Source organism: Pan troglodytes, chromosome 20, assembly GCF_028858775.2.
Source record: "Pan troglodytes isolate AG18354 chromosome 20, NHGRI_mPanTro3-v2.0_pri, whole genome shotgun sequence".
Taxonomy (NCBI): Eukaryota; Metazoa; Chordata; class Mammalia; order Primates; family Hominidae; genus Pan; species Pan troglodytes.
Window position 1 is genome coordinate 14,578,366 of NC_072418.2, and position 27,119 is coordinate 14,605,484.

The following is a 27,119-nucleotide window of genomic DNA, read 5'->3' on the forward strand; positions in this document are numbered from 1 at the left end:
CCTAGGCACCTGCTTCCCTAACACTTGTATAGGGAAAAGGCAAATAAATATAATAGGATTGCATTTTCCATAGAAGGCTGATGTATGAGGTACAATAATTTAATTTAATTTTTTTCTTTGAGCTAATGTCTTGTTCTGTGGCCCAGGCTGGAGCAGTGGTGCGATCATGGCCTGCTGCAGCCTTGACCTCCCTGGCTCAAGCACCTCAGCCTCCCAAGTAGCTGAGACTACAGTCGCCCACCAGCACGCCTGGCTGATTTTTTTTTTTTTTTTTTTTTTGTATGCAGGTGGCATCTTGATATGTTGCCTAGGCTGGTCTCTAGCTCCTGGCCTCAAACAGTCCTGCTTCCTTGGCCTCCAAAAGTGCTGCGATCACAGACGTTAGCCAATGCACCTGGCTAACAACTTAACTTGTTATGGTTTGCTTTTTTCTCCCAGCGCTTGTTTTCTTTTCTTTCTAGCTGGTTTTTATTTCCTTTTCAATTTAAAAGAGTGAATTCAACATTCCAGCTGAAGACAATGTGATAGCCATGAAGTCTTTGTGTGAGAAAGTTAAGAGGGAAGTTAGTCTACTACAGAGATCAGTAGTGAAGAGGGGCGCAGTGGGATGGCTCACACCTGTAACCCCAGCACTTTGGGAGGCTGAGGCAGGTGGATGGCTTGATCTCAGGAGTTCAAGACCAGCCTGGGCAACATAAGTGAGATGCCATCTCAATTGTGAAAAATCATATTAAATAAATAAAAAAAAAGTGAAGAGGGAAAGGGTCTTTCCTGTTTCCCTTCAGTCATTTACAACATTTTACAAAACACTATAGGTAAGAAAGAAGGCGAATCTGTAATCAGGGAAAGGAGAGTTCCAGCTAGCTATGTGAAAGCTGTGTGTCATGTGACTCAACCCCATGATCGCATTGCTTCAAGATAGAGATCCACCAGCTTAAATATTTGAATTACTTTGTTGTTTTTGTTTGTTTGTTTGTTTTGAGACAGGGTCTCACTCTGTGGCCCAGGTTGGAGTGCAGTGACATCATCTCAGTTCACTGCAGCCTTTGCCTCCTGGGTTCAAGTAATTCTCCTGCTTCAGCCTCCCAAGTAGCTGGGATTACATGCATGTGCCACCACACATGGCTAATTTTTGTATTTTTAGTAAACACGGGGTTTTACCACGTTGGCCAGGCTGGTCTCCAACTCCTGTCCTCAAGTGGTCCGCCCACCTTGGCCTCCTAAAGTGGTGGGATTACAGGTATAAGCCAGCTTTCCTGGCCTGACTTAGGTAGAAATTTTCTAGTTATGTAATCAGAGGTTAATTGGTGGATTCTGCCTGATTAAGCATAAATTTTGTTTCCCTATAAATTAATAATTTTGAAGAGTTGTATTTAAATTTGCTTTCAGGGTCTTTAAGTAGGACCTTCGGACACTGCATACAGTTCGGTCTCATTGTTTTTTATTTAAATTTTTCCACAATCTCCAGGGAGACTGTTTTCCCCTGGCATTTTCCAAATATATGGGATACAGGGCCTCAAATCCTCCACCCTCATACCATAGCCTAACTCTTCAAGGGCTTGCAGTGAAATCTGTTTCTGAACATTTCACATGAGAGGAAAGCAGAGAATAACCACTAGGCATTTTCCCAAAAAAAGTCCTTTCTGCCTCTCCTCCTTTTCTTTCCTAGACACAGACACCTTATCAGGATGTCTTTGGGATGAGGTTCCTTTCTGGAAACATTACAGGGTGATGTGTCTTCAGTACACCCTCCTATCTTTTCCTGGTTTTGGGTTTTAGAACTGCCCGGGGCTGACTCAAGATCCCCACAACTGCCCTGTCTCCTGGAGGGTCTCATGGGTATTAGTGCCTAGGGGAGTGGGGCCTCCCGAGGGAGCAGCTGAATGCCTTATGGTGGAGGAGATGCCTGGTATACTCTTCATCTACATAACCAATTCTTGGGGTGCTCAACTTCTCTCTCCCAACTCCACTTTCCATTAATTGGAGACAAATAGACAGTCAGCCAATCGGATGTTGCTATTGAGGAAAAAGAGAAATGATTCCTGTCCTCTGGATTGTCTCAACTGTGAAGGGAGAGATATCCCAAAAGACAAGGAAAAGCCACTCCAACATAGTGGAGCAATAGCCTGCAAAGCAAGATATACATGGGGGTACACAGGGGACACAATGCAGTGTTGGTGGGAAATAGTCATTGAGCGCTTCTCCTTTCCTCTATGTGAAATGTTCAGAGAATCACCACCAGACACTCCCGTGTGAAAATTTGTATGCATCTCCTCCTTTCATCTATCCTAAAAACAGAGATCTTTTTTTTTTTTGAGACAGAGTCTTGCTCAGTCGCCCAGGCTGGAGTGCAGTGGCACGACCTCGGCTCACTGCAAGCCCCACCTCCCGGGTTCACGCCATTCTCCTGCCTCAGCCTCCCGAGTAGCTGGGACTACAGGAGCCTTTTAGTAGAGACAGGGTTTCACCATGTTAGCCAGGATGATCTCTATCTCCTGACCTCGTGATCCACCCGCCTTGGTCTCCCAAAGTGCTGGGATTACAGGTGTGAGATACCCCACCTGGCCTTAAAACAGAGATCTTATCAGATTGTCTTTTGGTTGAGGCTCCCCTTTGGAAACTTCAAAGGGTATTGTGTCTTCAGCACACTCTCCTATGTTTTCTTGGTCCTGGGTGGCAGAATTGGGGTGACCTAATATTCCCACAGCTGCCATGTCTCTTGGAGGGTCTAGTGAGTATCAGCCCCTGAGTCACTCCTCCCAGGGGACAGACTGAGGTAGGAGAATGGGGACTCCCAAGAGAGCAGCTGAATGCCTTACGATGGAAGGAGACTCCTAGTATACTCTGCATCTAGATAGTCAACCCCTCGAGATGCTCAGCTTTTCTTTCCCAGTCCCAGTTTTCGTAAGTTGGAGACACATGGCTGGTCAGCCAGTTGGATGGTGCTATTGAGGGAAAGGAGAAATGATTCCTGTCCTCTGGATTGTGTCAACTGTGAAGGAAGACAAAACCCCAAAAGACAAGGAAAGCCCACCCCAACGGGGTGGACCAGTAGCCTGCAAATCAGAATATGAAATTGAGGTTCACAGGGGGGCATAGTGCGGTGTTGGTGGAAAGTAGTCATGAGCGCTTCGGTGAGCAGGATGGGGGTGGAGAGATGTCTCATGTGATAGGGTGACCTGTGCTGACACATGAGTCAGACATCACTGTGTTCCAGCCAGTATTGCTCCTCTGTGGGCTTGTCCCTTGTAAAGAATTGTTCAAAGATTGCAGCTTGAGTATTTCAAATTAACTTTACGTTGCATTTTTCACTAGAGCCAATCCAAGAATGATTGCATAGATCAGGTAAGACACAGAAGAGGCAACTCAACAAAGCCCATGACATACAGTGCATGGCTCACAATCCCAGGAGATGAGGGCAGCACAGCTGCAGAGCAACACAGAGTGGGGGGAACATCCAGGATGCACATTCAACCAGCAGGTGGGAAGCAAGACAGACGGGGACCTGTGGGCCAAAGCGTTTCTCAGGGTCCAGGGAATTGAACAAGGAGACGTCGCTCAGGGAGTTGTTTCTGGTGGATTTAGAGCAAGCAGGCACTAGTTCTGTGAAGTCATACTGTGATTAAGAGGTGGTCTGTGCCATCCATGTGGGGTGTAAGGGTTAGTGGAACAAGTCAAATTGGTTATATCTAGCTGTCCCACAGGGAGGTGGTCACCAGAATGCAGTCGTGTAAGAAATATATGTGGCCGGGCGCGGTGGCTCACGCCTGTAATCCCAGCACTTTGGGAGGCCGAGGCGGGCGGATCACGAGGTCAGGAGATCAGGACCATCCTGGCTAACACGGTGAAACCCCGTCTCTACTAAAAATACAAAAAATTAGCCGGGCTTGGTAGCGGGCGCCTGTAGTCCCAGCTACTCCGGAGGCTGAGGCAGGAGAATGGCGTGAACCCGGGAGGCGGAGCTTGCAGTGAGCCGAGATCGCGCCACTGCAATCCAGCCTGGGCGACAGAGCGAGACTCCGTCTCAAAAAAAAAAAAAAAAAAAAAAAAAAAGAAATATATGTGAGTTGACCACATGGAGGAAATGGAAGGAGGTGGAGAACTAGAAACTCTGTTGAGTTTGAATAAAGTTTTTTTCCGTTATGAGAAAGTTAAATCCATAAAGAAAATGCATGCTAAGTTAACATATAACTATAAGAACTCAGTATAAGAGGCAACTCTAGAATTAATTAAATTATTGTATATGGAGATGATGGGTAGTAAACTGATTATTCTCCTGTAGATAACCATTTGTCGCTGCTTTTTCTGTTAAGTGTTCACCACTTGTATCATTGGCTGGCAATACCTGGTTTGTCATAGTTTCACATTACCTTAAACAGATGCCCAGACTGGGCATGGTGGCTGACGCCTGTAATCCCAGCACTTTGGGAGGCTGAGGCGGGTGGAACACCTGAGGTCAGGAGTTTAAGATCAGCCTGACCAATATGGTGAAACCCTGTCTCTACTAAAAGTACAAAATTAGCCAAGCGTGGTGGTACATGGCTGTAATCCCAGCTACTCAGGAGGCTGAAACAGGAGAATCACGAGAACCTGGGAGATGGAGGTTGTAGTGAGCCGAGATCACACCATTGCTCTCCAGCCTGGGCAACAAGAGCGAAACTCCATTAAAAAAAAAAAAAAGAAAGAAAAAAAAGATGCCCTGGTTCCACAATTTGCTGTTTTCCATTGGTCTATCTTTCCATCTCTCTGATAATACCATTTTCTCTTAATTAGTATAACGTTCAAAGCTGTGGTGTTTAGTGGGTATATTGCCTGTCTATCTTAGTCATCTTGGGCTGCTATATCAAATTACCATAGACTGGGTGACTTAAGGGATAAACATTTATTTCTGGCAGTTCTTGAGGTTGTGAAGTCCATGTTCAGGGAGCTGGCAGATCTAGTGTCTGGTAAGGGCCCGCTTCCTGGTTTTGCAGATGGTCATCTTCTTGTGTTTCTTCACGTGACAGAGGAGAGGAAGCTGGCTCTCCTGTGTCTTCTCATAAGAGCACTAATCTCATTCAGAAAGGATCGACTCTTATGCTGTCATCTAATCCTAATTACTTTTCAGAGATGTCAACTTCTAATACTATATTGGGGGGTAGGTTATTAATGTGTGATTTTTTTGGAGTGATGCAAATATTCATGCTGTAACACCCCCCCAACCATACTCTATAGAGCATCTTGGCTATTCTTAGTCATTGTCTTGTATTTCAGTTTTTAGAAGTAGTTTTTTCTTAATTTTAGTGAAAAAAACAAACTGCCTTGTAAATTTCATGGACTAAAATATAACTGTAGTCATATTTCAGAAACGTTACATCATAGTGCTATTTAATCTCCTTTTAAGGACACATGACATTTTTTCATTTATTTCATTTTATATTGATGTTTTTCAGTGTAGACTTTTTGCATAATAATCATTTTATATCCTTCCTGAGACTTTTTTGGACTTGAAGAAAATTAGTTTTAATAGAAATTAGTGGCTGGGCATGGTGGCTCATGCCTGTAATCCCAATATTTGGGAGGCTGATGTGGGTGGATCACCTGAGGTCAGGAGTTCAAGACCAGCCTGATGAACATGGAAAAACCTTGTCTCTACTAAAAATACAAAATTAGCCAGGCCTGGTGGCACATGCTTGTAATCCCAGCTACCTGGGAGACTGAGGCAGGAGAATCACTTGAACCTGGGAGGCCAAGGTTGCGGTGAGCCAAGATCATGCCATTGCACTCCAGCCTGGGCAACAAGAGTGAAACTCCATCTCAAAAAATAAAAATAAAAATAAAAATAAAAATAAAGAGATTATTCCAGCATCGGCAACACGGCAAACTTTGCCTATACAAAAAATTACCTCATCACTGTGATGCGTGCCTGTAGTCCCAGCTACTCAGGAGGCTGAGGTAGAAGGATCTGTTGAGCCTAAGAGTTCGAGGCTGCAGTGAGCTATGATTGCACCGCTACACTCCAGCCTGGGCAACAGAATGAGACCCTGTTTGAAAAAAAGAAAAGAAAAGAGTCAGGTGCGGTAGCTCACGTCTCTAATCCCAGCACTCTGGGAGGCCGAGGCGGGTGGATCACAAGGTCAGGAGATCGAGACCATCCTGGCTAACATGGTGAATCCCCGCCTCTACTAAAAATATAAAAAATTAGCCGGGCGTGGTGGTGGGTGCCTGTAGTCCCAGCTACTCGGGAGGCCGAGGCAGGAGAATGGCATGAACCTGGGTGACGGAGGTTGCAGTGAGCCAAGATGGCGCCACTGCACTCCAGCCTGGGTGACAGAGTGAGACTCCATCTCAAAAAAAAAAAAAAAAAAGAAAAGAAAAGAAAAGAAAAAAGAAAAAAATTAGTTTCAATAGAGTGTGCTCTTTTAAAAATTATATTTAGCAGACTGTTGCTGATAATTAAAATTCACTGATAGTTATTTCTGTATAGAGTGTGCATTCTAGAATCTTACTAAAAATATTACATATGCACAAAATACATAAAAGAATTGCACAATTAATCCAAATAATGATGGAGCCAGTATTGGGAATAAGATAACTGCCTTACTTTTTTTTATACTTTCACAACCTGGGTCTGCATCCTCATCAGTATGTTTTATTTTTGCATGTTTTTCATGCAAATGATAACCAATATGTGATATTTCATATTGGATTTTATTTTAACTCAGTTATGAACCTTATATGGAATGATACTTAATTCACTTTCTTATTTAATGGGTTTTATTATTTAGAACAGTGGTTGTTTCCCCAAAACATTGAGCAGATAATCCACAGAGTTCCCGCAGTTTTCTTCCAGGCTCATAGTTCCTCCTGGCTTTTTTTTTTTTTTTTTTTTTTTGAGACAGAATCTCGCTCTGTTGCCCAGGCTGGAGGGCAGTGGCATGATCTCGGCTCACAGCAACCTCCGCCTCCCGGGTTCTAGCAATTCTTCTGCCTCAGCGTCCGGAGTAGCTGGGAATACAGGCACACACCACCACACCCAACTAATTTTTGTATTTTTAGTAGAGAGAGGGTTTCACCATATTGACCAGGCTGGTCTCGAACTCCTGACCTCATAATTGAGAACCCACCTCAGCCTTCCAAAGTGCTGGGATTACAGGCGTGAGCCACCACGCCCAGCATAGTTCCCACTGTTTTAAACATCTTGACTGGCCAGGTGCTGAGCCTCATACCTGTAATCCTACCATTTAGGGAGGCCAAAGCAGGAGGATAGCTTGGACTCAGGAGTTGGAGGCCAGCCTAGGCAACATAGCAAGACCCTGTTTCAAAAAAAAAAATTGTTTTAAACCAAAAAAACCATATTGACTTTGTGTAGTGTATCCTACAACTTATGCAAGAACATATTACATGTGAACATGATGAAAATTGAAGAAGCCAATGTTATTATTACCTAAAGTCCATCTTTTACATTAGGCTTCACTCTTTGTGTTCTGTGGTTTAAGACAACTACATGTGTCATGTATGCACCATCACAGTCTTATACAGAAGCGTTTCACTGCCCTCAAAATCCCCTGTGCTCCTCCTAATTCTATCTCTCCCCTCCCTCTTTTGCCACCCCTATTTATCCCTGGCAACAAATGATGATGTTCCTGCCTCGGTTTTGCATTTTCCAGAATATCACATATTTGGAATGATGCTGTAAGTGGCCATTTCAGACTTGCTTCTTTCGTGTAAAAATATGCATTGAAGGTCTCTCGATACCTTTGTTGCTTGACAACTCACTTATTTTTTATTTTTCTTTCTTTATCTAAAGATTTTTGTTTTGTGAGAGACAGGGTCTCAAACTCCCCAGCTCAGGTGATCCTCCCGCCTCAGCTTCCCAAATGCCTGGATTCCACTTGTGAGCCACCATGTCCGGCCACTCACTTTCTTTCATTACTGAGTAACATTCCATTGTACAGATGTTACCATAGTTTGTTTCTTTATTCATCTACTGAAAGACTCATCTTGAGCCTGGTGTGATGCCTCATCCCTGAGTTCCCAGCACACGGGAGACTGAGGTGAGATTGCTTAAGGCCAGAAGTTAGAGAACAGCCTGGTAGATACAGTGTGAGACCTTATCTATTTTTTTTTTTTTAAAGACTCACCTTGTTTGATTCTAGTTTTTGGCAGTTATGAGTAAGGCTGCTAAAAACATTTGTGGGAGGACTTTTGTGTGGACATCAGTTTTCAGTTCATTTGAATCAATATGTAGGAATGAGACTACTGAATCAGTAAGACCATGCCTATTTTCTTCAGAGCTCCACAGACTGTCTTCCAAATTGGCTGTAGAATTTTCCATTCACATCCCTAGTGAAGGAGAGTTCACTGTCTCCAGCATTTGGAAGTGTCAATGTTTTGGATTTTAGCTACTCCACCAGGTATTTGCTGGTGCTTTATTTTTGTTTTCCTTTTTTTTTTTCCTTTGGAGACGGAGTTTCGTTCTTGTTGCCCAGACTGGAGTACAATGGTGTGATTGAGCTCACTGCAGCCTCTGCCTCCCGGGTTTAAGCGATTCTCCTGACTCAGACTCCCAATTAACTGGGATTACAGGTGTACGCCGCCACGCATGGCTGCTGTTCGTATTATTAGTAGAGACAGGGTTTCACCATGTTGTCCAGGCTGGTCTCAAACTTTTGACCTCAGGTGATCCACCCGCCTCAGCTTCCCAAAGGGCTGGATTACAGGCATGAGCCACTGCGCCCGGGCTGTTTTCATTTGCTCTTTAATAACATGTAATGTAGAGCATCCTGTCATATGTTTGTTTGCCATAATTACATTCTTTAGCGGGAGGTATACTTGGAAAGATTGGGCTTTTTTTTTTTTTTGAGACTGAGTCTGGCTCTGTCACCCAGGCTAGAGGGCAGTGGCGTGATCTCGGCTCACTGCAACCTCTGTCTCCTGGGTTCCAGCGATTCTCCTGCCTCAGCCTCCTGAGTAGCTGGGATTACAGGCTCACGCCACCAGGCCCAGCTAATTTTTGTATTTTTACTAGAGACGGGGTTTCACCATGTTAGTCAGGCTGGTCTCAAACTCCTGACTTCGGTGATCCACCCGTCTCTGCCTCCCAAAGTGCTGGGATTAAGGCATGAGCCACCGTAACCGGCCTTTTGCTTATTTTTTGATTGGTTGGTTTTTTTCTTATAGAATTTTAGGAGTTCTTTATACCTTTTGGGTACCAATCCTTGATCAGATAGGTGTCTTGCAAATATTTTGTCCCTGTCTGCTGCCTGTCTTTTTCTTCTTTTAACAAAGTCTTTTCCAAAACATTTTTGTTTTAAATGAAGTCCAATTTATCGATTTTCTCATTCACAGATCATGCTTTTTGTGTTGTGTGTGAAACCTTATTGCCAAATCCAAGGTCGTCTTGGTTTTCTCAGTGTTACGTTCTAGAAATTGTGAGTTTTGCATTTTCCATTTAAGTAAATGATTCATTAGGAAGTAGTTTTGTAAAAGGTGCAGTTCTGTGTCTAATTCATTTCTTTGCACTTGCTAATTCAGTTGTTTCAATACCATTTGTTTTGTGCCACCATGCCTAATTTTTTACTTTATTATGGAGACAGGGTCTCCTTATGTTGCCCAGGCTGGTCTTGAACTGAGGGGCTCAAATGATCTGTCTGCCTTGGCCTCTGTGTTTGCATTTTTAATACATGTCTTTATAGTAGATGTTTCTATGTTCCTAGTGCCTCTCTTGTCATCTTATGGAATCTTCTCTTTTATATTTAATTTATTGAGCATTTTTAATCATCAGGAGATATTAACTTATTTATGCTGGAGGTTGCACTTTTTTGAATTGCCGACGTGTGAAAAATCAGACTTTGGCCATGACCTTAAGCAGTAGGATATAAACAATTCCCACATGCTTAGCGTTCCAAAAATGGAACACTAGGCATAAATTGGTTAAGGCTTGTCAGATGCCTTTTCTGCCTCTATTAGGACATTCTTATGGTGTTTTGTTTGTTTTAAGAGTCTCACTCTGTTGCCCTGGCTGGAGTGCAGTGGCGCGATCTCGGCTCACTGCAGCCTCCGCCTCCCAGGTTCAAATGATTCTCCCATGTCAGCCTTTCAAGTAACTGTGACTATAGGCATGTGCCACTATGCCTGGCTAATTTTTGTGTTTTTTTAGAGATGGAGTTCCACCGTGTTGGCCAGAGTGGTCTCAAACTGCCGACCTCAAGTGATCCGCCCACCTTAACCTCCCAAAGTGCTGGGATTACAGGCGTGAGCCACCATGCCTGGCTGCTACCATGATTTGTTATCATTACTTATCTTAAAACAAAATGTAAAACTTATCAGCTTAAGAAATTTTACATGTACAGTTGAGATAGTTTGATAGATCTACATAAGTTCTCTAAGATGAATTCTATTGTATTTTGCTTTTTTCAATTATCCTGAGGTTTCATGAATGTTGTAGTGTAGGCCAAGATATTATTTTCTTTCTTTTTTTTTTTTTTGAATCGGAGTTTCACTCTTGTTGCCCAGGCTGGAGTGCAATGGTGCAATCTTGGCTCACCACAACCTCCTGCCTCCCGGGTTCAAGCAATTCTCCTGCCTCAGCCTCCTGAGTAACTAGGTTTACAGGCATGTGCCGCCATGCCCGGGTAATTCTGTATTTTTAGTAGAGATGGCGTTTCTCCATGCTGGTCAGGCTGATCTCAAACTCTGTCCCTCAGGTGATCTGCCCGCCTCAGTCTTCCAAAGTGCTGGGATTACAGGCGTCAGCCACCATGCCCGGCTAAGATGTCATTTTCTAAGAGTAAATAATATCCCATTTTATATATATGCTTACCACATTTTGTTTTTCCATTTAGCCATCAGTGGATATGTGGGTGGCTGCATTGCTCATTACTGCCACCTCAGGAAGGTGGTATAGTGGTTAAATCTGTGCTTATGACACCTGGGTATCTCTTAAGAGTTTCTTGTTTGCTCTCTTGAGTACATACAGTGCCAGGTATTTTTTAGGAATGTCCCCTTTGCCCTATCAGCATCTATCTAGCTACATTCTGACAGGATAACTGCAAAATGAATGATTCCTGGGCGTCATAATGGAAGTTTCTTTCTACCTAGGTTGTTCCCCTCCTCTCTGCTTATATCTAGCATGCCTGATTTGGGTGGTCCCTGGGGGTGTGGGATTTCCCAGGGGCTCCCCCTCCTGCTCTTTGCTAGCTATCTGCTTCCTCTGACAATATCATCAAAGATTACACTTTGGGAACAGGCATTTTCAAGGATACACAGCCTCAGGACTGCTAATGTTAACTTTTTTCTGCATATTAATTCATAGGACTCTATCATGACAGGTGCTACAGTCCAAAGACCCACAGTCCAAAGAGACATTAGGGACAGCCCAGGCAACTCGCTTTTCTCCCTGGGTTCGGTAAATACATTTCCTATCCTGCTGTGGCTTTAGCCCTTGTTCAGTTCTAGCATCACAATTGCTTTATGAACTAGCCAGGTGTGGTGGCACATGCCTGTGGTCTCAACTACTCAGGAGGCTGAGGCATGAGAATTGCATGAACCCAGGAGTAAGAGGTTGTAGTGAGCCAAGATGGTGCCACTACACTCCAGCCTGGGTAACAGAACGAGATGCTGTCTTGAAAAAAAAACAACTGCTGGCCAGGCCTGGTGGCTCACGCCTGTAATCCCAGCACTTTGGGAGGCTGAGGCAGGCGGATCACCTGAGGTCAGCAGCCTGACCAACATGGAGAAACCCCGTCTCTACTAAAAATACAACATTAATCAGGCATGGTGGCACATGCCTGTAATCTTAGCTACTCAGGCTGAGGAAGAAGAAGTGGTAGAACCCCGGCAGTGAGCTGAGATCACGCCATTGCACTCCAGCCTGGGCAATAAGAGTGAAAATCTGTCTCAAAAAAAAAAAAATTGCTTTATGGAAGAAAGTAAGTATACACAGGGAGAAAGGGATCTGATGACCCTTGGAGTCCACGGCATCCTGAGAACTTCTTGGGAATAGAGTCTAGGCCCCCAGTGCTGTCACTCTCACCCATCCTCCTCTACACATGTGAGATGTTTCAGGACCCAGTGGCCTTTGATGATGTTGCTGTGAACTTCACCCAGGAGGAGTGGGCTTTGCTGGATATTTCCCAGAGGAAACTCTACAGGGAAGTGATGCTGGAAACTTTCAGGAACCTGACCTCTATAGGTAAGGATGACAATATTCCTTCCCTCAGTCCATTAGTGAACCAGTGTTTCTAGCTCATTATTGCTGTTGAGTGATTTAGAACATAGACAGGAAATACTTTGATGAATAAATGAGGTATGGCTGCAGTAAATGATGGGCATAGAATCTAATAATTTTTTCACAATTTTATACTGCCTCAGGACTATTTTTCTGTGTCTATATTTTAGGAAAAAGTTGGAAAGACCAGAACATTGAATATGAGTACCAAAACCCCAGGAGAAACTTCAGGTAATTTGTACTTACAAGACAAAGCAGTGTCTCTCTAGACAATCTTAGAATATGACAATATATTAAAAATAAGTAAAACAAAGAACTAAGTCCAGGATCAAATTCATTTATTTTTAGAATATTTGATCAAAAAACATATGTAAATGTGACCTAGGCTGTGGGCTCACTCCTGTAATCCCAATCCTTTGAGAAGTGGAGATAGGAGGATAGCTTGAGGCCAGCAGTTCAAGAACAGCCTGGGCAACATAACGAGACCACATATCAACAACAGCAAAAAATTAGCTGGGCATTGTGGTCTGTAGTCCCAGCTACTCAGGAGGCTGAGGCAGGAGGATCACTTGAGCCAGTAAAGGCTGCAGTAAGCTATGATGATATCACTGCACTCCAGTGTGGGCAACAGGACAAGACCCCTAAATAAAAGAAAAATGACACAGAGTATTTAGTATTTGTAAAATAGTTTACATGGGAAGAGTATTAAGAAGCCCCATATAAACAGTTTTTTAAATAATAGTTATGACTGGGTCACCTTGTACAATGTGTTGTCCAGTCACCTTCAAACAATTCAGACAGGGCAGAAAGCCTACACTTTGATGGACAGTGTTAAAAATGCAAGTTCAGTACTTGTTGATTAATATAAAATTACTTATAAACAAACCCTTTGTAATGTGCTTCTCATTTTTGACAGGAGTCTCATAGAAAAGAAAGTCAATGAAATTAAAGAAGACAGTCATTGTGGAGAAACTTTTACCCCGGTTCCAGATGACAGGCTGAACTTCCAGGAGAAGAAAGCTTCTCCTGAAATAAAATCATGTGACAGCTTTGTGTGTGGAGAAGTTGGCCTAGGTAACTCATCTTTTAATATGAACATCAGAGGTGACATTGGACACAAGGCCTATGAGTATCAGGAATATGGACCGAAGCCATGTAAGTGTCAACAACCTAAAAAAGCCTTCAGATATCGCCCCTCCTTTAGAACACCACAAAGGGATCACACTGGAGAGAAACCCTATGCTTGTAAAGAATGTGGAAAAACTTTTATTTCCCATTCAAGCATTCAAAGACACATGGTAATGCACAGTGGGGATGGACCTTATAAATGTAAATTTTGTGGGAAAGCCTTCCATTGTCTCAGTTTATATCTTATCCATGAAAGAACTCACACTGGAGAGAAACCATACGAATGTAAACAATGTGGTAAATCCTTTAGTTATTCTGCTACCCTTCGAATACACGAAAGAACTCACACTGGAGAAAAGCCTTATGAATGTCAGGAATGTGGGAAAGCATTTCATAGTCCCAGATGCTATCGTAGACATGAAAGGATTCACACGGGAGAGAAGGCTTATCAATGTAAGGAATGTGGAAAAGCATTCACATGTCCCCAGTATGTTCGTATACATGAAAGGACCCACTCTAGGAAAAAACCCTATGAATGTACGCAGTGTGGGAAAGCATTATCCTCTCTTACAAGTTTTCAAACACACATAAGAATGCACTCTGGAGAAAGACCTTATGAATGTAAGATATGTGGGAAAGGCTTTTGTTCTGCCAATTCATTTCAAAGACATGAAAAAACTCACAGTGGAGAGAAACCCTATAAATGCAAGCAATGTGGTAAAGCCTTCATTCATTCCAGTTCCCTTCGTTATCATGAAAGGATTCACACTGGAGAGAAACCCTATGAGTGTAAGCAATGTGGGAAGGCCTTCAGATCTTCCTCACACCTTCAATTGCATGGTAGGACTCACACTGGAGAGAAGCCCTATGAATGTCAGGAATGTGGGAAAGCCTTCAGATCTATGAAGAACCTTCAAAGTCATGAAAGGACACAAACACACATAAGAATACACTCTGGAGAAAGACCTTATAAATGTAAGCTATGTGGGAAAGGCTTTTATTGTCCCAAATCATTGCAAAGACATGAAAAAACTCACACTGGAGAGAAACTCTATGAATGCAAGCAATGTGGTGAAGCCTTCAGTAGTTCCAGTTCCTTTCGATACCATGAAAGGACTCACACTGGAGAGAAACCCTATAAATGCAAGCAATGTGGGAAAGCCTTCAGAGCTGCCTCAGTCCTTCGAATGCATGGTAGGACTCACCCTGAAGATAAACCCTATGAGTGTAAGCAATGAGGGAAGGCCTTCAGATCTGCCTCACACCTTTGAATGCATGGTAGGACACACAATCAAGAGAAACCATGAATGTAAAGAATGTGGGAAACCCTTCAGGTCTGCCCAGAACCTTCAAATTCAGTAAAGGACACAAGCACACATAAGAATGCACTCTGGATAGCTGAACAAAAGGCAGCAGAAACTTCTGCAGACTTAAATGTCCCTGTCTGACAGCTTTGAAGAGAGTAGCAGTCCTCCCAGCATGGAGTTTGAGATCTAAGAATGGACAGTCTGCCTCCTCAAGTGGGTCCCTGATCTCCAAGTAGCCTAACTGGGAGGCACTTCCCAGTAGGGGCCAACTGACACCTCATACGGCCGTGTGCCCCTCTGTGACGAAGCTTCCAGAGGAAGGATCAGGCAGCAACATTTGCCGTTCTGCAATATTTGCTGTTCTGCAGCCCCTGCTGGTGATACCCAGGCAAACAGGGTCTGGAGTGGACCTCAAGCAAAATCCAACAGACCTCAGCTGAGGGTCCTGACTGTTAGAAGGAAAACTAACAAACAGAAAGGACAACCACACCAAAACCCATCTGTACATCACCATCATCAAAGACCAAAAGTAGATAAAACCACAAAGATGGGGAGAAACCAGAGCAGAAAAGCTGAAAATTCTAAACATCAGAGCGCCTCTTTTCCTCCAAAGGAACGCAGCTCCTTGCCAGCAATGGAACAAAGCTGGACTTTGACTTTGACGAGCTGAGAGAAGAAGGCTTCAGATGATCGGTAATAACAAACTTCTCCAAGCTAAAGGAGGATGTTCGAACCCATCACAAAGAAGCTAAAAACCTTGAAAAAAGATTAGACAAAATGGCTAACTAGAATAAACAGTGTAGAGAAGACCTTAAATGACCCGATGGAGCTGAAAACCATGGCACGAGAACTATGTGATGCATGCACAAGCTTCAGTAGCTGATTCAATCAAGTGGAAGAAAGGGTATCAGTAATTGAAGATCAAATGGATGAAATGAAGTGAGAAGAGAAGTTTAGAGAAAAAAGAGTAAAAAGAAATGAAAAAGTCTCCAAGAAATATGGGACTATGTGAAAAGACCAAATCTATGTCTGATTGGTGTACCTGAAAGTGACAGGGATGGAACCAAGTTGGGAAACACTCTTCAGGATATTATTCAGGAGAACTTCCCCAACCTACCAAGGCAGACCAACATTCAAATTCAGGAAATATAGAGAACGCCACAAAGATACTCCTCGAGAGGAGCAATTCCAAGACACATAATTGTCAGATTCACCAAAGTTGAAATGAAGGAAAAAATGTTAAGGGCAGCCAGAGAGAAAGGTCGGGTTACCCACAAAGGGAAGCCCGTCAGACTAACAGCAGATCTCTTGGCAGAAACTCTACAAGCCAGAAGAGAGTGGGGGCCAATATTCAACATTCTTAAAGAAAAGAATTTTCAACCCAGAATTTCATGTCCAGCCATACTAAGCTTCATAAGTGAAGGAGAAATAAAATCCTTTACAGATTCAAATGCTGAGAGATTTTGTCACCACCAGGCCTGCCGTAAAAGAGCTCCTGAAGGAAGCACTAAACGTGGAAAGGAACAACCGGTACCAGCCACTGCAAAAACATGCCAAATTGTAAAGACCATCGAGGCTAGGAAGAAACTGTATCAACTAACGAGCAAAATAACCAGTTAACATCATAATGACTGGATCAAATTCACACATAACAATATTAACCTTCAATGTAAATGGGCTAAATGCTCCAATTAAAAGACACAGACTGGCAAATTGGATAAAGAATCAAGACCCATCAGTGTGCTGTATTCAGGAGACCCATCTCACATGCAGAGACATACATAGGCTCAAAATAAAGGGATGGAGGAAGATCTACCAAGCAAATGGAAAACAAACAAAAAAAGCAGAGTTGCAATCCTAGTCTCTGACAAAACAGACTTTAAACCAACAAAGATCAAAAGAGACAAGGCCATTACATAAAGGTAAAGGGATCAATTCAACAAGAAGAGCTAACTATCCTAAATATTTATGCACCCAATACAGGAGCACTGAGATTCATAAAGCAAGTCCTTAGAGACCTACAAAGAGACTTAGACTCCCACACAATAATAATGGGAGACTTTAACATCCCACTGTCAACATTAGACAGATCAATGAGACAGAAAGTTAACAAGGATATACAGGAATTGAACTCAGCTCTGCACCAAGAGGACCTAATAGACATCTACAGAACTCTCCACCCCAAATCAACAGAATATACATTCTTCTCAGCACCACATCACACTTATTCCAAAATTGATCCCATAGTTGGAAGTAAAGCACTCCTTAGCAAATGTAAAAGAACAGAAATTATAACGAACTGTCTCTCAGACACAGAGCAATCAAACTAGAAGTCAGGATTAAGAAACTCACTCTAAACCGCTCAAATACATGGAAACTGAACAACCTGCTCCTGAATGACTACTGGGTACATAACAAATGAAGGCAGAAATAAAGATGTTCTTTGAAACCAATGAGAACAAAGACACAACATACCAGAATCTCTGGGACACATTTAAAGCAGTTTGTAGAGGGAAATTTATAGCACTAAATGCCCACAAGAGAAAGCAGGAAAGATGTAAAATTGACACCCTAACATCACAATTAAAAGAACTAGAGAAGCAAGAGCAAACACATTCAAAAGCTAGCAGAAGGCAAGAAATAACTAAGATCAGAGCAGAACTGAAGGAGACAGAGACACAAAAAACCCTTCAAAAAATCAGTGAATCCAGGAGCTGTTTTTTTGAAAAGATCAACAAAATTGATAGACCGCCAGCAAGACTAATAAAGAAGAAAAGAGAGAAGAATCAAATAGATGCAATAAAAAATGATAAAGGGGATATCACCACCGATCCCACAGAAATACAAACTACCATCAGAGAGTACTATAAATACCTCTATGGAAATAAACTAGAAAATCTAAAAGAAATGGATAAATTCCTGGACACATACACCCTCCCAAGACTAAACCAGGAAGAAGTCGAATCCCTGAATAGACCAATAACAGGCTCTGAAATTGAGGCAATAATTAATAGACTACCAACCAAAAAAAGTCAAGGACCAGATGGATTCACAGCTGAATTCTACCAGAGGTACAAAGAGGAGCTAGTACCATTCCTTCTTAAACTATTCCAATCAATAGAAAAAGAGGGAATCCTCCCTAACTCATTTTATGAGGCCAGCAACATCCTGATACCAAAGCCTGGCAGAGACACAACAAAAAGAATTTTAGACCAATATACCTGATGAACATCAATGCAAAAATCCTCAATAAAATACTGGCAAACCAAATCCAGCAGCACATCAAAAAGCTTATCCACCACGATCAAGTTGGCTTCATCCCTGGGATGCAAGGCTGATTCAACATATGCAAAGCAATAAACGTAATCCATCATATAAACAGAACCAAAGACAAAAACCACAGGATTATCTGAATAGATGCAGAAAAGGCCTTCGACAAAATTCCACAGCCCTTTATGCTAAAAACTCTCAATAAACTGGGTATTGATGGGATGAATCTCAAAATAATAAGAGCTATTTATGACAAACCTACAGTCAATATCATATACTGAATGGGCAAAAACTGGAAGCATTCCCTTTGAAAACTGGCACAAGACAGGGATGCCCTCTCTCACCACTCCTATTCAACATAGTGTTGGAAGTTCTGGCCAGGGCAATCAGGAAGGACAAAGAACTAAAGGGTATTCAAGTAGGAAAAGAGGAAGTCAAATTGTCCCTGTTTGCAGATGACATGATTGTATATTTAGAAAACCCTATCATCTCAGCCCAAAATCTCCTTAAGCTGATAAGCAACTTCAGCAAAGTCTCAGGATACAAAATCAATGTGCAAAAATCACAAGCATTCCTATACACCAATAACAGACAAACAGAGAGCCAAATCATGAGTGAACTCCCATTCACAATTGCTTCAAAGAGAATAAAATACCTAGGAATCCAACTTACAAGGGATGTGAAGGACCTCTTCAAAGAGAACTACAAACCACTGCTCAACGAAATCAAAGAGGACACAAACAAATGGAAGAACATTCCATGCTCGTGGATAGGAAGAATCAATATCATGAAAATGGCCATACTGCCCAAGGTAATTTGTAGATTCCATGCCATCCCCATCAAGCTACCGATGACTTTCTTCACAGAATTGGAAAAAACTACTTTAAAGTTCATATGGAACCAAAGAAGAGCCCACATTGCCAAGACAATCCTAAGCCAAAAGAACAAAGCTCAAGGCATTAGGCTACCTGACTTCAAACTATACTACAAGGCGACAGTAACCAAAACAGCATGGTACTGGTACCAAACAGAGATATAGACCAATGGAACAGAACAGAGCCCTCAGAAATAATACCACACATCTACAACCATCTGATCTTTGACAAACCTGATAAAAACAAGAAATGGAGAAAGGATTCCCTATTTAGTAAATGGTGCTGGGAAAACTGGCTAGCCATATGTAGAAAGCTGAAACTGGATCCCTTCCTTACACCTTATACAAAAATTAAGTTCCAGGTGGATTAAAGGCTTAAATGTTAGACCTAAAAGCATAAAAACCCTAGAAGAAAACCTAGGCAGTAACATTCAGGACATAGGCATGGGCAAGGACTTCATGATTAAAACACCAAAAGCAATGGCAACAAATGCCAAAATTGACAAATGGGATCTAATTAAACTAAGGAGCTTCTGCACAGCAAAAGAAACTACCATCAGAGTGAACAGGCAACCTACAGAATGGGAGAAAATTTTTACAATCTACCCATCTGACAAAGGGCTAATATCCAGAATCTACAAAGAACTTAAACAAATTTACAAGAAAAAATCAACCCCATCAAAAAGTGGGCAAAGGATATGAACAGACATTTCTCAAAAGAAGACATTTATGCAGCCAACAGACACATGAAAAAATGCTCATCATCACTGGCCATCAGAGAAATGCAAATCAAAACCACAATGAAATACCATCTCACACCAGTTAGAATGGCAATCATTAAAAAGTCAGGAAACAAGAGGTGCTGGAGAGGATGTGGAGAAATAGGAACACTTTTACACTGTTGGTGGGACTGTAAACTAGTTCAACCATTGTGGAAGACAGTGTGGTGATTCCTCAAGAATCTAGACCTAGAAATACCATTTGACCCAGCCATCCCATTACTGGGTATATACCCAAAGGATTATAAATCATGCTGCTATAAAGACACATGCACACGTATGTTTATTGTGGCACTATTCACAATAGCAAAGACTTGGAACCAACCCAAATGTCCATCAACGATAGGCTAGATTAAGAAAACGTGGCACATATACACCATGGAATACTATGCAGCCATAAAAAATGATGAGTTCATGTCCTTTGTAGGGACGTGGATGAAGCTGGAAACCATCATTCTGAGCAAACTATAACAAGGACAGAAAACCAACACTGCATATTCTCACTCATAGGAGAGAACTGAACAACGAGAACACTTGGACACAGGGAGGGAAACATCACACACCAGGGCCTGTCATGGGGTAGGGGGAGGGGAGAGGGATAGCACTGGGAGATATACCTAATATGAATGACAAGTTAATGGGTGCAGCACACCAACATGGCACGTGTATACATATGTAACAAACCTGCACATTGTGCACATGTACCCTAGAACTTAAAGTATAATAATAATAATAATAAAAGAATGCACTCTGTAGAAAGACCTTATAAATGTAAGATATGTGGGAAAGGCTTTTATTCTGCCAAGTCATTTCAAATACATGAAAAATCTTACACTGGAGAGAAACCCTATGAGTGTAAGCAATGGGGTAAAGCCTTTGTTTCTTTCACTTCCTTTCCATATCATGAAAGGACTCACACTGGAGAGAAACCCTATGAGTGTAAGCAATGTGGAAAAGCCTTCAGATCTACCTCACACCTTTGAAAACATGGTAGGACTCACACTGGAGAGAAACCCTATGAATGTAAGCAATGTGGGAAAGCCTTCAGATCTGTCAAAAATCTTCGAATTCATGAAAGGACACACACTGGAGAGAAACCCTGTGAATGTAAGAAATGTGGGAAAGCGTTCCATAATTTCTCTTCTTTGCAAACACATGAAAGGATGCACAGAGGAGAGAAGCTCTGTGAATGTAAGCATTGTGGGAAAGCATTCATACTTGCCAAGATCCTTTGAATACATTCAAGAACACACAATGGAGAGAAACCCTATGAATATAAAGAATGCAGAAAAGCATTCAGCTTGCCTACTTCCTTTCATAGACATGAAAAGACATTGGAAGGAAACCCTATGAAGGCAAGCAATGTGGCAAAGCTTTCACTTCTTCCAGTTCTTTTCAATATCATGAAAGAATTCACACTGGGGAGAAACCCTATCAGTGTAAGCAATGTGCAAAAGCCTTTATTCCACTTCTTTTCAATATCATGAAAGGACTCACATGGGAGAGAAACCCTATGAGTGTATGCCATGTGGGAAAGCCTTCATTTTTCTAGTTGCTTTCGATGTCATGAAAGGACTCACACTGGAGAGAAGCCCTATGAATGTAAGCAATGCGGGAAAGCCTTCAGATCAGCCTCACACCTTCAAATGTATGGAAGGACTCACACTGGAGAGAAACCCTATGAATGTAAGCAGTATGGGAAAGCATTCAGACCTGACAAGATTCTTTGAATACAGATAATGAATGTAAACAATTAACTGTTTGTAATAACTGTATATTGACAAATGTTATCTTTAAATAATTCAGAAGCTATAATAGTAAGGCCGGGTGTGGTGGCTCATGCCCGTAATCCCACCACTTTGGGAGGCCAAGGCAGATCACGAGGTCAGGAGATCGAGACCATCCTGGCTAACATGGTGAAACCCCGTCTCTACTAAAAATACAAAAAATTAGCCAGGCGTGGTGGTGGGTGCCTGTAGTCCCAGCTACTCGGCAGGCTGAGGCAGGAGAATGGCGTGAATCCAGGAGGCAGAGCTTGCAGTGAGCCAAGATTGCGCCACTGCACTCCAGTCTGGGCGACAGAGTGAGACTCCGTTTCAAAAAAAAAAGCTATAATAAAATATCCCATTGGTGTCATGTATTAGATCAACCTTATACTGTTAAATTGTTATTATTTGGACATTGTGAGTCAGTATAACCATGTGGATAAAATGCCAGGCATCTTTTTTTTTTGGAAATTTTACTTTTCATGCTTATGTACTTAAAATTTTATCTCAACCCTAATTTTTCTTATCTTTTTTTTTTTTCCAGAAAAAAATCTCACTCTGTCACCCAGACTGGAGTGCAGTGGCATGATCTCAGGTCGCTGCAACCTCTGCCTCCAGGGTTCAAGCAATTCTCCTGCTTCAGCCTCCTGAGTAGCTGGGACTACAGGCATGCACCACCACGCCAGGCTAATTTTTTGTATTTTTTAGTAGAGACAGGGTTTCACCATATTGGCCAGGCTGGTCTTGAACTCCAGACCTCATGATTCGCCTGCCTCGGCCTCCCAAAATGCTGGGATTACAGATATGAGCCATCATGCCCAGCCGCAACCCTAATTTTTCATTCAGTCATAATACCAACAGTTATCTCATGTACCTCTGAGTGCCTTCTTCCCAAAAGCCAGCAGTACCATACCTGCTGTCAGCAAGTGTGTAATATACCATAGTGATAAATATGACCAAAAGCCATAAATGACTGTGAGATGTATGAGAATTACAAGTCACATTAGTAAGAAGAGAAAAATTTTGGTCATGTTTATGATTTGAAATATGTTTTCCTCTATCACATTTAGAAATATAGTTACAAAATGCCCTTAGTTTTATCCTGATTCATCACAGTCACTGAGGAGCATCGTCTCATATGCCTGGTATGTGACATGTGTCTCTTCAACAGTAAAAGACTTGGCATTGGCTGGGCATGGTGGCTCACGCCTGTAATCCCAGCACTTTGGGAGGCCGAGGTCAGGAGTTAGAGACCATTCTGACCAATATGATCAAACCCCGTCTCTACTAAAAATACAAAAATTAGCGGAGTGTGGTGGCATGCTCCTGTAATCCTAGCTATTCAGGAGGCTGACGCAGGAGACTTGCTTGAATATAGGAGGCAGAGGTTGCAGTGAGGTCACACCATTCACTCCAGCCTGGGCAACAAGAGCGAAACTCCGTTTCAAAAAAAAAAAAAAAAATGACTTGGCCTTGTGGTGAGGGGAGGTCATCTGTAGACTCCTGGACCTGTTTTTGTCTTACTTATTCTCTAAAGACTGAAATATTTCCTAAAATGTATGGGCACTGTTTACCAGAAAGTACCTTTGTTAAAACATAAAATCATTTATGCCTTATAAAGCTATATATTTTTCAAATTGCTTTACTGAGTCATAGGAGGCTAATAAATTTGTGTAAATTGTCTAAATACAAGCCTGTCTTTCTCTGATAATGTGCTGCTGAGGCTAACTTGTCAACAGCCTGCTTATCTCAGCAGTGTAAAGTTAACAGCAACATGGAAAAGTTTCTTTTATATATTATGCAACGGCTTAGAACAATTCAGTCACTTCCTTTAAGGTACCAATGATGCTGCTCTTCAGAAACACTTATTTCAAACTCCCTAAGATCAAAATCCAGGCACCACAAGATGCAGCATCAGCCACTGACCAAACCCTGTCTGTGTGTGGAGATGACATACCCAGTCCCAGATAATGTATCCACATCAGTGAAGGGTGGAGTCGTTGATTGTCAGATCACACAAAGTGACTCAGAGCAGGGAAGACAGGGCAGTGAAACCTGGCCAGGCACAGTGGCTCATACCTGTAATCCCACCACTTTGCTAGTCCAAAGCGGGTGGATCACTTGAGGTCAGGAATTCAAGACAAGCCTGACCAACATGGTGAAACCCTGTCTCTACTAAAAATACAAAAAATAGCTGGGCATCGTGGTGTGTGCCTGTAATCCCAGCTAATCAGGATGCTGAGGCAGGAGAATGGCCTGAGCCTGGAGACAGAGGTTACAGTGAACTGAGATCACACCATTGCACTCTGCAGCCTAGTCAACACAGCGAGACTCTGTCTCCAGAAGAAAAAAAGAAAGAGTTGGATGCACCTGAATCCAACCTCTGCCTCATCCTTCTCCCTTGAAGGCCAAATACACCCTGATACTTTTCACCAAAGAGTAGAAACAACACCATTCACTTGACCCCAAATGTGACTTTCCACAGGATGCAAGCACAGTGTTGGAATGGCCAATGACAATGACAATGAAAGTTCAGGCTGAGGGTAATGAACAGGACACACTGGAGAGCCTGACATTGGCCTAGACTATGGGGGTGTCTTGATGCTTCACAAAGAGCCGAAGGAGCACCCCAAAGAGGACACTGGAGCACAGGCCCAAAGGGTGTTCATATGCCAGGAAGGCCACTAATTTTGGAAGTCAGTGACATTGATGCCGATTTGAGTCCTGATCCTACAAAGAGTGACCATTGAAAGCTCATACCAGGCGGGGTGGCTCACGCCTGTAATCCCAGCACTTTGGGAGGCCGAGGTGGGTGGATCATCTGAGGTTGGGAGTTTGAGACCAACCAGGCCAGCATGGCAAAACTCCATCTCTACTAAAAATACAAAAAGTAGCCGGGTGTAGTGGCTCACGCCTGTAATCCCAGCCAGTCGGAAGGCTGAGGCACGAGAGTAGCTTAAACTCACAAGGCGGAGGTTGCAGTGTGCTGAGATCACGCCATTGCACTTCAGCCTGGGTGACAGAGCGAGACTCTGTCTCCAAAAAAGAAAAAAAAGCTCACTTGGTTCTTCCCCTGATGCCCCCACTGCAGGTGTACCAGCTACTCCCATTGACCATGGGAGGAGCCCTTTATACTGAGAGAACCTCAGAGCCCCGGAAAGCTAGGGATCCACAGGCAGATGCAGTACTCAGTGATGCCCTCTGCAAGTGATAGTTTTTGTCTTGGGGCTTTTTCCAGACATTCTAGTGAAACAAATGTGGGTTTAGGTAAGACGTAACTTTTAATTCTAGACCTTGAAGCCAGCTTGTCATTAAAACAGTTCATAACGAAAAAGTCTAGGTACTGAACTTGTAAGTAAAAATAAAAATATTAAATAAATATTTAATAAGATTAAATAAATACATAAAATGTGCTTGTATATAGGCTTAGAAGGGGTCAGTCAAAAATTCAGGGGCCGCTGGGCAGATTGGCTCATGCCTGTAATCCCAGCACTTTGGGAGGCTGAGGCAGGCAGATCACTTGAGGTCAGGAGTTCAAGACCACCCTGGCCAGCATGGTGAAACACCATCTCTATGAAAAATATAAAAATTAGCTGGGTGTGGTGGCACACACCTGTAACACCAGCTACTCTGGTGACTGAGGCATGAGAATCGCTTGAACCAGGGAGGCGGAGGTTGCAGTGAGCCAAGATCATGCTACTGCACTCCAGCCTGGGCTACAGAACAAGACTGTCTCAAAAAAAGAAAAAAGTTCAGGGACCTGGAGGAAGGAGAGAAACTGAAGCATGCTTTGGTAGATAGATATTTCATTTTGACTAAAGATCACTAAAGAAAAAACTGTTCACCTAATGGTTTGTGAGGTAAATACTGGAATATCTAGTGGGTGTCTGGTTTGTCATAGGTAACAAACGTGGCACCATCTAAGTCACCATGGGAAGCTTGTTTCATTGTAGTAAGGTGCTCTTGCACAACACAAAGGATGGGGGATTTCATGAATCACAGCCATTTTCAGGATTGCCCACCCACCCCCATCTCCTTTCCACACCCCTTGCTCTTTTTCTATCCATGTCTTTGATTTGACTCGTCCTGAGTTGTATCCTTCATAGTAAGTGGATAAATGTAAGTGAACTGTGGGTAGTTCTATCAAATTATGGAACTTGGGGAGGCTGTTGTACAGGACCCAGATCTAGATGCAGTTGCTGAGAAGTACAGGTGGCCCCTGGGGCTTTGACTTGCATCTGCCGAGTGGGGCTGTGTTGGGTGAACCAGGAACTCATGGAGTCTCTGCTAACTCTGGGTGGCTTCTGAATTGCATGGTTACATAACTGCTTAGTGCTGGAGAATTGATTGGTGTTCAGCAAGCACCACACATTTGATGTCAGGCAAAAAGACAGCATAGGTCAGAATCTTCCACTGACTCACAGTGAGCGAGTGGTCTTTGGTGGGCATTGAGACCCTGGTGGAAGGACTGTGTCCACACTGTGGGGAGGGGCCAGCAGGGTGTGTGTGGAATTCCCAGAAGTAATTTTCTGGCTGCTCACATTTCCCTCACACACTACCTAGGAGTGGGCCAGCCTGGCCTGTGTCTCCACGGTCCAAGTGGTTCCTAAGCTTGAAAATGTGTAACTATTGGAGTGTGGGGTTCCTTGTGAGCTGTGGGTGAGGCAGGCTGCCTACCTGAGCTGCCTCCCTTTTGTTTTTTTACAGAATCTTGCTGCCATGGAATTGCTCTTTCCCCACGCATCTGAGAATTTATTTATTTGTTTGTTTGTTTGTTTGTCTATTTTTCAGATAGAATCTCACTCTGTGGCCAAGGCTGGATCAGTGGCGTGATCTCGGCTCACTGCAACTTGCTTCCCAGATTCTCCTGGCTCAGCCTCCTGGGTAACCGGGACTACTGGCACAAGCCACCACACCCTGCTTTTTTTTTTTTTTTTTTTTTTTTTTGTATTTTTAGTTACGACAAGTTTTCACCATGTTGACCAGGGTGGTCTCAAAGTACTGACCTCAAGTGATCCACCTGCCTTAGCCTCCCAAAGTTCTGGGATTACAGGCATGAACCACTGCACCTGGCCGCATCTAATAATTTTATTCTGTGATTTGGGTGTTAGGATTTTAATTAGCTGGTTGGAACCTTAGTGAACAGTTTGATAATGTTTGAAGAAGGAAATCGAGTTCTTGAAATAAGCTGTTTTATGCCAAGTCAAAATAATAAAAATATGAATACTCAGAGACATACCACCCCAAAAAATAAATAGGCTTTGGGCAGTTCTGGTTTGTCTCCTTGGTCTCTTATTTTTGATACACAAAGGTGATCAAAGTTTTGATTCTTTTTATTGTTCTTTGTAGCTTTGTCATCTCTTTGTCACAAAGCAGAATTTTGCCGCTTTTGAATTTTTAGTAACAGAATATTACCATAATATACCATTAGTATTGTGCTGAGAGGGTGTCTTTCTGGTTTTCTTGCCTGAGCCTGTTGCACACATGCTGCTCTGTGAAGTTGTGGGTCACGTAATTGACTCGCCCATTCCACTACTTAATGGCACTTGAGTTGGTTCAAGTCTATCTTTTGAACTTTTTTTTTTTTTTTTTTTTTTTGAGACAGTCTTGCTCTGTCACCCAGGCTGGAGTGCAGTGGCAGGATCTCGGCTCACTGCAACCTTTGTCTCCTGGGCTCAAGCAGCTGTCCTACCTCAGCCTCCTGAATAGCTGGGATTATAGGCACCTGCAACCACACTCAGCTAATTTTTGCATTTTTAGTAGAGACGTTTTCACCATGTTGTC

General features: G+C 42.7%; 1 protein-coding gene and 2 pseudogenes across 7 annotated transcripts in view; 2 read left to right on the top strand and 1 right to left on the bottom strand.

Annotated features, from left to right (window-relative positions):
• The window catches only part of LOC746590 (zinc finger protein 69), a 30,738-nt gene extending 4,132 nt beyond the window's left edge, over window positions 1–26,606 (top strand). The window contains exons 2-5 of one of the 7 annotated variants that reach the window (XM_054673931.2): window positions 12,049–12,175; window positions 12,382–12,442; window positions 13,128–13,366; window positions 26,127–26,401. In XM_054673931.2, the coding sequence (XP_054529906.1) occupies window positions 12,049–12,175; window positions 12,382–12,442; window positions 13,128–13,366; window positions 26,127–26,317 (618 nt within the window). In that variant the 3' untranslated portion in view covers window positions 26,318–26,401. Of the gene's footprint in view, window positions 1–12,048; window positions 12,176–12,381; window positions 12,443–13,127; window positions 17,438–21,879; window positions 23,028–26,126 lie in introns of those variants that run through there. The other 6 variants (XM_063801236.1, XM_054673932.2, XM_054673933.2 and 3 more) reach the window with 6 other exon arrangements.
• Window positions 20,260–21,447, top strand: LOC134809077 (zinc finger protein 440-like; annotated as a pseudogene).
• On the bottom strand, window positions 23,797–24,032 carry VN2R110P (vomeronasal 2 receptor 110 pseudogene; annotated as a pseudogene).
• Window positions 26,607–27,119: the final 513 nt, after the last annotated feature.